We start from the raw sequence: 10,000 nt of genomic DNA, 5'->3' as shown, positions 1-10,000 counted from the left end.
GTCCCTTTGTCTTATCAGGGCCGTCTGTCTGTCTGTCTGTCTGTCTGTCTGTCTGTCTGTCTGTCTGTCTGTCTGTCTGTCTGTCTGTCTGTCTGTCTGTCTGTCTGTTTCTCCCCTGGGATCCTGTATGCAGGACTATGCAAACTAAAACTAAGACTAAATATATTGACAGTTTTGTCATCAAATAAAAAAAAGTCATTTTATGCTTGGTCGCGCTCGGGTGTTGCGCTCTGAAAACAGCCAATCTTGTAGATCGTCTGTTTTCGGCCTGCAACCAAGTGTAAAACCAGGAATTATGAAGGCCCGCCAAAACACATTTTAGTCGACAAAATCAACTGTAGATTTACGCGACTTAAAACTTATTGCGACCGTCAGGGAGCAATTTACTATAGAAATGTGCAGCAGTTGTCCGTCACACTATTTTGTCCGCCACACTCTTTTTCCGTCACACTTTATTTTCCGTCACACTTGTCTGTCACACTAGTTGGGTGTCAAGCTAACAGCACCCTCTTGTGGCCAACAATGTAATACGTAAATAAGTGTAATAGTGTAATAAGTGCAATAGTGTAATAAGTGTAATAGTGTAATAGTGTAATAGTGTAATAGTGTAATAAGTGTAATAGTGTAATAAGTGTAATAGTGTAATAGTGTAATAAGTGTAATAGTGTAATAGTGTAATAGTGTAATAGTGTAATAAGTGTAATAGTGTAATAAGTGTAATAGTGTAATAGTGTAATAGTGTTATAGTGTAATAAGTGTAATAGTGTAATAAGTGCAATAGTGTAATAGGGCAATAAGTGTAACAGTGTAACAAGCATTATTGGGCAATAATGCGTGCCCTGACGGTCGCCTCTCGCCCTTAGGGCGTCTCGCTGGTGACATTCAGTCGTACCTGCACCACGGTCATGCTGGACGAGGGCAGCTCGGCGGCCATGTAGTAGGAGGAGCCGAGGAGGGAGGCGTTACGGAAGCCCACGGGGGCCAAGAAGCACTCTGGGACATCCGGAGCGGCACGGCGAGTCTTTGACCTGCGCTCCTCCTTCACCACCAGCTGGTAGGAGCTGAGGAGCAGGGACGTGCAGAGAATGTTAGAGAGGCAGGGGCTGACATTTCTAAAAAAGGGCCTTTTGGTGAAAGTATCGAAAATAGCAGACCTCCGAGCGTCGCAGCGCGACGCGTTGTGAGCTTGGAGGTCGGCTATTTTCGGTGCTTGCATACCACACTGAACTAAGCATCATCAAGTCAACACTGGAGACGTGGCTTAACGGCATGGATTTATACACAGAGAGGGCAATTCTTTCAACATAAGGCACTGCATTCAAGTTCAGCAGAGTTTGGACAAGGCAATTCTCTTGAATGCTGCCTTCAGGTATGGCATGGAAAGAGGGCATTTGCATTTCTTTCACCACAGTGAAAACTGCATTCATGGTCTGGAGAGGGTTAGGGTTGTCACCATTTTGACATTGTACATGACGATTAACCCATCCAGGCCTAGAATTATTGAATGCTTTTTCACTATTGAAAATTAGCAGATATACAAGCTCACAGCGCGGCTGAAGAGCACTAATTACATTTTGTATATCACGGTTCTATGGTGAAAATAGCAGATCTACATGCTCACAATGCCTCACATATTTTCACAATTGCTGCCAATTTGGCCAATGTTAAAGCCAAGCTATTAAAAAGTCCTTAAATTGTCACTTTAGAAATGTGCAGATACCCTCTATACACTTAGACTTTATGTTGGTTTGTTTACTGTTGAGTGAGAAAACAGTGTTTCACATTAAGCTAATCATATGGGGACCCCCCCCCAAAATAACTTGGGGACCCTCCTGGGGGTCCCGACCCACAGGTTGAGAACCACTGTTTTACATGACGATTAACCCATTTGTGACGTAATTATCGTAAAGGGGTTGTCATTTGAAATGACAAATTAAACAAATTGTCAAATATTACAGGTAGAAATTGTGAAAATAGCCGAACTACATGCTCACAACGCCATGCTATTTTCACAATAGAACGGTGTTATCCAACATGTAATGCCTCAACTCTTAGTGCTCGTCAGGGTGGGAGGGGTCCCCAGTTAAAATATGATTATTTTGGGAGTCGCAGCCTGAAAAGGTTGAGAACCACTACCCTAGGGGAGACGGGGAGAACATGCAAACATCTACCTGACAGGAGCTCCCCTGGACACGGCGGGCTTCAGCAGGACGGTGATGCTCGTCTCTGTCTCGTTGAGAGGAGACTCCGCCTCCTCTGGCATCAGAGGGGCTGATGAAAACAAAACAAAAAATGACACAAAGAAGTGGGTTTAATAAAACTCCATCCGTCGACCTCTTTGACACTGGAACCAATAATGAAGATCGGTGGTGGCGTGGCATTTAACTACGCGCGCGCGTGTGTGTGTGTGTGTGTGTGTGTGTGTGTGTGTGTGTGTGTGTGTGTGTGTGTGTGTGTGTGTGTGTGTGTGTGTGTGTGCGTGTGCTTGTCCTCGCACATGTGTGTTAACTGTTAACATGATGGAAGTTTGCACTGAAAAGGTCAAACTAAGATTATGACTGGGTGTTGACAGAATGTATTCACACACAAGCGCACGTACACACACACACACACACACACACACACACACACACACACACACACACACACACACACACACACACACACACACACACACACACACTGATAGGGCTGTCAGCACGACTACAAATTTTAGTTCACGATTAATTGTCATTCAAATAATTGCGATTAGCGGTTTAATTGTGTGTTTGACGTTCAACACTGGAACATGTCAATAACATTTGTATTTCTGTTTTAGCTGGGGAGCCACTGTGCCAAAATGAGAGAAGACCTGTGATGTCATGACATACTCAAAATGTTTGTTTTTCCTATTCATTTGGTCAATAAGGTACACAGAATGAGAGGCCTGCTCTGCCGGAAACATTGCGGAAAAAAAAGTTTCCCATTGACTGCACTATACTGGAAAAAACACACCAAAGGAAATATGCTTTAACTCATATGCTGCTATTTTAAACATAGGCTGAACTGTTTTCCTGCCAAATTGTCCTTACCTTTTAACGTGGGCACGTGCACGCATAGTGCATGATCTGTGCGCGACTCATGTAGTAGACCGGTAGACAAGATGACAGCTTTCGAATAAAAAAAAATCTATTGGAATAGACAAATCCGTTGCCAGGCAGTATCCTGCTGTATCCGGCAGTATTTACATAAGAAAACATCGGAAACAGCCAGCTGTGCGCTAAGGTAGCACGTGGACACGTTCGCGCACATAGCAGACGATATGTGCGCGGATCATATACCAGAAGGGCACAAGAATCAAACAGCTATCAAATAAAACAAAACACGTGAAAAAAGACGATGATTTGACCGAGCAGGATGCTTCCTTGTTTACATGGAAACTTATGGGCCTGGAGCTATGATTAGCTCTCAGACCGGATATGGAAACCTAGATCTGGTCTAAACAGGAAATACGACCGAATACAGTTAGGAGGCGGGCCTAAAGTCTCCGAAGCGGCTATATACAGCGACCATACTTTTAATTGTTTCATAATGATTAAAGCTAATTACATTTCCGGGATCTACGGGCATCGCAGAGTGGTACAGCGGGAAATCTCCGGTTTCGACGGGGATCGCAGGAAATGAGTTAAGTAGCATGTAAGGGGTCAAACTAAGGGTTCTTCATGATTCTGAATCCATTGCAAGCATTTGTTTTGCATGAAAAACATTCCTTGGGCTAGATTTCAGCCTCTCAAACTTTTCACCGTTATTTTGGTCCGTTTTCTAGCCCAAGGAATGTTTTTCATGCAAAACAAATGGATTGCAATGGATTCAGAATCTTCAAAACCCCTAGTTTGACCCCTTGCATGCTACTTAAAGCATATTTATTTTGGTGTGTTGGTGTGTAGTGAAGTCGATGGAGTGAATATACAAATGGCCATAACCTTTTTTCGCAATGTTTCCGGCAGAGCAGGCCTCTCATTCTGTGTACCTTAATGACCAAATGAATAGGAAAAACATAAAATAAAAAGTATGTCATGACATCACAGGTAAAACCCTATTCTTTTAGCTTTTGGGCCCATGGCTCCCCGGCTATTTGCCTTCTGAGCTTCATAATGAAATATGGCACAGGGCTGATATGACACATAACACACACACACACACACACACACACACACACACACACACACACACACACACACACACACACACACACACACACACACACACACAAACACGCGCGCGCGCACACAGACCTGCTATCTTGGTCTGGATGTTGATGGTGGTGGGTGGGCCGAAGCCCTTGCTGGTGGAGGCTCTTATTGTGAAGGCGTAGGCCGTGCCCGGGTTCAGGCCCACGAACAGGTGGTGGGTCTCGTTCCGCAGCTTGAACACCCGGCCTCTCTGATTGGTCAGGTCGGCGCTGGGGTCCAGGGAGCTCACCGCGCTGTAGGACACCTGGACACAGAGGTCAGAAAACGGTCACAGGGGGAGGGGTTAGTCACAGGGGGAGGGGTTAGTGCCAATGGCCGCGGTCAGGGGCGTCGCACAAAATCCTGGGCCCTGGGTACAAGGATTCACTCACATGTTGTGCTTTAACTACTGAAACATAGCAGATAAACAAGCTCGCAGCGCGGCACTGCTTGTAGATCTGCTATTTTTGAAAAAATCTTGAGAATGTGCATGCGCAAGTCTTTGAATATTTCAAATCCTTCTAAGGTTTTTTGAAAAAAATATATATGTTTCTATGTCAGTGGTGCTCAAACTTCTTCATGTGAAGGACCCCCAAAATGATATGTATTTGGCCACGGACCCCCATCTCAAAAAATGTAGTTCCAGGGAGACCGCAGAAGCAAACACAACTGATTAAACTGATGAAAAGTGATGACTCATCACTTTTCATCACTAAACCATTGTTTTCTGGGGCCATTTGTAGCTCAAGGAATGTTTTTTTGTGCAAAACAAATGCTTGCAATGGATTCAGCAGCATCATGAAAAACCCCTAGTTAGACCCCTCACATCCTACTTATATACCCTAAAAAAAAGAAGAAAAAAAAAAAAAAAAAAATCTGGGTATTTTCCCCTGTATAGAAAGTCGATGGGAGCCCAACTTGATTTGGCCGCTGTGGCGACCCCGAAGGTCGCCGACTCGGGCGCCCTAGCTAAATCATGCCCTGGGCTACATCTGTGCAAAATATGGCACCTTTAGACTGAATAACGCAAAATTACCATTCTATCTCCCTAAGGCTATACTAATACTAGTAGTCAAATTTAAAATTGGAAATACTTCAGTAAAGTAAAAATCAAACCTCGGTTCGAATTGAAGCGGTGGACAGATAAAACTTCTATTCTGAATGTATTTGGAGAGCTGGTATGACAGTTGGTATAATAGGTTTAAAAAATAAAATAGATTAAAACACATACATTAAAATAAGAATTTGTAATTAAATAAATACATAAATAAATATAAAGTGTTTAAATAAGACAGATAAACCCTGATAGGCCAAATTATCATGTGAAGCTTGACCAATCCTCAAAGTATCCATTCATCTGACCGGGAGGGACACCGCACACATATTCTAGATGTACAGGACATATAAAGCCTATTCATTCTGAACTGAAATGACCATATATGGACATGGGACACACATTTTGCTTTTTGAAAAAGCCTATTCATTCTGGACTGATATCTTACACGTACGGGACAGGAAAAACCTGTTCATTCTGGCCTGGAGTGACCATATATGGACATAAGGTAACGGACATTCTGTTTTTGAAAAACCCTGTTCATTCGATCTGGACTGAGATCACCATATATGGTAATTAAACGGACATTCTGTTTTTGAAAAAGCCTGTTCATTCTGGACTGAAATGACCATATATGGGCGTGATACACACAAAGCCATTCATTGGAAGCGGTTTCCACCGCTTCAAAAACAGTACTTGGGTAAATGTACTTGGGTACTTTCCAAATGCTAACCTGCAGTCAGTGGTGGAAAGTACATTTACTTTAAAGGGGCACTCCACCACTTTTCAACCTATGTTCATATAATTGGTCCTCACTCAAAAATAGCTTCTTTTTTTCTCAGAGGAGGGCTGTGGGCAGGTCAGAAACCCATCGTCTTGTGACATTATCGATTGCCAATCCAGTTTATAGAATCTGCAGGCTTTCTATTCCTGAAAAGTTGCAATTTTAAAGTGGAAGCCATTGTTCTCGCGATAATAAAAATCGAAATATTTTTTTCAAAAATATTGATTACATTTTTTTGGGGGAAAATGATGATGTCACAAGACGATGGATTCTGAACTTTCCACAGCTTTCCTAGGAGACTTGGACTGAGTAGAAAAAAATTGTGATATTTTATCATGAACATTAGTGAGGACCTATTATATGAAGAAAGGTTGAAAAGTGGTAAAATACTCCTTTAAGTACTGTACAATTTGGAGGTATTTGTACTTTACTTGATTATTTCTAATTTCCAATAGTTGCCAGACCCATGAAATGGGTAGGCCTACATAAGCAAATGTCTGTCCGGGTTTTCTATATAAAGGGTATATATGATGATGACATGATGATGACATGCCTACAAAAGGCATGATGTCATAAATGATGATGACAGACAAGGGGTCTGGCACAACCAGGTTGACCTGGTCTAGTTTTACTTCTACTCCACCTTGGATCCTAATATTGTACTTTTACTCTACACTATAATTATTTGAAAACTTTAAATTATTGCGACCGTGGGTCGCAATTAACTATGAAAACCACCACCTTGTCCGTAGATCCGTAGATATATAAGTAACGCCTCAATGTCTATACGGTCTATAGCTGTTGTCACATTGTTGTGACATCACCTCATCAAAGATCAAACCCTGGATATCCGTGACATCACATTGTGACATTACATTCTGTCCTTGTCCAATGTATGCCCATATATGGAGATCCCCGATGTACAGTTGTCCAAAACAATATTTTACAGTAGAACCGCCGATCCAACCAATATGCCCATGAAAGGACTGAGAGACCGATACTGACACCGGTGACAGCACGGACGCATGTCTGGGGTCTCACAGCACACGGTTGGTTCTACAGACAGGGATCGCCATATATGGGCATGAAAGGGATTGTATGTGTGATGTCAGACGTCATAGACGTCATAGGACTTTCACATAATGAGTAACCAAGTAAGCGGTTGGTTCTACAGCCACATTTGCACACGGATAGCTCAGATTTTTGCCTATGTTCTTAGTTGCTTCCCCTCCTGTTACTATACTTTTTTTTTTTTACATTTCTTTTTCGTAGAACCGCCGATCCAACCAATATGCCCATATCTCCAAAAACATGGATCTCCATATATCGGTATCAGGGATCTCCATATATGGGTAACTGGTCCAATATTAATAATGAATTCCGTCCTGTGCGAATTCTGTCTTGCACGACCTCGCCCTCTGAGCGACCTCGCCCTTAAGGGCAAGGTCACTTTTCTACAATCTCACAATGCATCGCATTTTGCAACGCGTTGTGAGCTTGTAGATCTACTATTTTCAAACATGTTGTACTTTCACTTTTAGTACTTTTAAGTACTTAATGCTGCCGATACTCACTCATATTCTGTACTTTTACTTGTAACAGAGTATTTCTTTATTGCAGTATTGATACTTTTACCCAAGTAAAACATTTGAGTACCTTTTTTTCCTCCACCGCCTGCAGTCATCAATATTTATGTACCAATAATCCCCAACCTCCAGACATCAATATTTATTGACCGTCCCGTCAGATCTCTACCATCAAAAGAAGATCAAAACAGATTCCAACTGATCTCGCTCGGCCTCCACAGCAGCATGAAGGCCAGACATGGATTATTTGTTTGTTTTTGTTTGTTTATTTGTTCTGTTTACTGGAAATAAAGAGACAGACAGAGATGATGAATGAAGTGAATGGAACATTATGAGAGGAGAGGAGAGGAGAGGAGAGGAGAGGAGAGGAGAGGAGAGGAGAGGAGAGGAGAGGAGTGGAGAGGAGAGCGAAATAGAGAGGAGAGGAGAGGAGAGGAGAGGAGAGGAGAGCGAAATAGAGAGGAGAGGAGAGGAGAGGAGAGGAGAGGAGAGCGAAATAGAGAGGAGAGGAGAGGAGAGGAGTGGAGAGGAGAGCGAAATAGAGAGGAGAGGCAGGGGTGTCAATCCCCCCCCCCCCCGGGTCCAGGAGGGAAAATAAAAGTTACTTTTAAATATAAATCCATGAATGTCTCTTTGTCTATCTGTGCTGGTTATTATGTTGTTAAATTACAGTAAAATAACTACAAATGCAAAATTTAACAAAATGGTCACTTTAACAAGGTATTATAATTATATTCTCCCCATTTTGACAAAATGGTATATTCCCAGGTTCCGCAGATCAGCTGCACAGGTGCAATGCACTTGAACAACCGTTCCAGGCTGCCATATCCAGCCCAAGAAACCGTAGAAATGGGGGGAAAAAATTAAATGTACTTCTTAAAACAAATGTATCATGCCAGTTGCTAAGGTATGGCAACATGACTGGTGTCTTGCACGCGCACGAAGGCAAGCGTGCAAGAAAACCAGTCATGTTGCCATACCTTAGCTTCTTCTGAACTGACGCCACTGAGGAGAGGAGAGGAGAGGAGAGGAGAGGAGAGGAGAGGAGAGGAGAGGAGAGGAGAGGAGAGGAGAGGATGGCTCTCTCAGATGTTACAGCAACTCTTTAATCTCGTCAATAGCTGCAATTATGTGTAATTATCTGTAATGAGGTGCAATTATGTGTAATGGCAGCACATTGTTGTGTCCCTGTGATGTTTAACACACATCATTAATAGTCATGAGACATAGAAAGACGTCTCCTCCACACTCACTGGGTTCAAAACCCTGCGTCTCCATCTGCCGCCATTACAGCCACACACAGCACGGAAGGAGCTCTCCAGTGCTGAAAAGAGTGCTTCAAGTTATACTTAAAAGAGTAGTTCACCCCCCATTCTTTTTTCTTTTCTATTGATTACTCACGCCATGGAGACTTGAGTTCAATAATATGTTTAGTTTTTTGTCACATCCCTAAGACATACAATTGATTATAGTAAATTCACCCTGATGGTTTTCCCATCCAGGGCCATGCATTTGGGTCTCCATCCGGAATCAATGGGGTACATTTACTGTAATCACATTTTTGTCTTAGGAATGCGACAAATACGAAAAAATATTATTGAACTCGAGTCTCTATGGTATGAGTAATCAATAGGAAAAAAAAGTAATTTTGGGGGTGAACTACTCCTTTAAAAGGAGTTCAATAATATTGTTTTTTTTTATTTCAGCCCCAGTTAATTTCAGCCCCAAAAGCCTTTTCTTTATATGTTTTCTACTGAGCCTGTGTGGCCGTGACCGGGACTGTTTTTCCGGGCAAAATTACGTCATCTGCATCATTCCGTATATGTGTCTCCCAGATCATACACTACCGGCCAATCACAGCGGACGCGGTGGTCTGAAGGCCCGGTCCGTGGCGAAAAACAGACAAAAAAGCAGACGCGACCGCGGTTTGCTATACCGCTACTGGCCACTAGTTGAGCAACTTACACAGTATAGCTTTAGTAAATGTATCAATACTGCAATGTAGATACTGTACACTAGGAATAGTAGGAAAGTATTGGCACTGTCTCGTTTTGCAAGGTGTCATCCTATTTTGTATTAAAATTGTTTGAAAATAGCCAATCTACACATGATTTCCAAATAGCCAGTGTTTAAACCAGTTCGGACGAGGTCGGAGTTTGAAGTTACAATGGGTGTGTGTGGGGAGTGGCCCTGGGCCTGGATGGCCTGGTAACATTTACATCAAATATCTAGATATTGAATCAAGCAAATTAAAAACTGTTCAGGGTGTTCATAAAAGCCTGATTAGACGATAACATTACCAAAAGTGTTTTTGAAAGTGAAATATCCCTTTAAAGTTAATTCAACTTGTTTTCTTTGATATGTA

General features: G+C 42.4%; 1 protein-coding gene across 1 annotated transcript in view; it reads right to left on the bottom strand.

Moving 5' to 3' along the window:
• Positions 1 to 10,000, bottom strand: part of ptprt (protein tyrosine phosphatase receptor type T) — a gene marked incomplete at its 3' end in the record, with an annotated part of 244,184 nt that overhangs the window by 129,874 nt on the left and 104,310 nt on the right. Inside the window, exons 11-13 of the mRNA XM_080727378.1 lie at positions 4,275 to 4,476; positions 2,172 to 2,271; positions 893 to 1,061 (exon numbers count right to left, since the gene is read on the bottom strand). Coding sequence (XP_080583504.1) covers positions 893 to 1,061; positions 2,172 to 2,271; positions 4,275 to 4,476 — 471 coding nt within the window. The remainder of the gene's footprint in view (positions 1 to 892; positions 1,062 to 2,171; positions 2,272 to 4,274; positions 4,477 to 10,000) is intronic.

The sequence above is a fragment of the Nannobrachium achirus genome (genome assembly GCF_963921795.1).
Source record: "Nannobrachium achirus genome assembly, chromosome: 6".
Classification (NCBI taxonomy): Eukaryota; Metazoa; Chordata; class Actinopteri; order Myctophiformes; family Myctophidae; genus Nannobrachium; species Nannobrachium achirus.
Note: the sequence above shows the minus strand (reverse complement) of the source record. Positions and strands in the feature narration are given on the sequence as shown.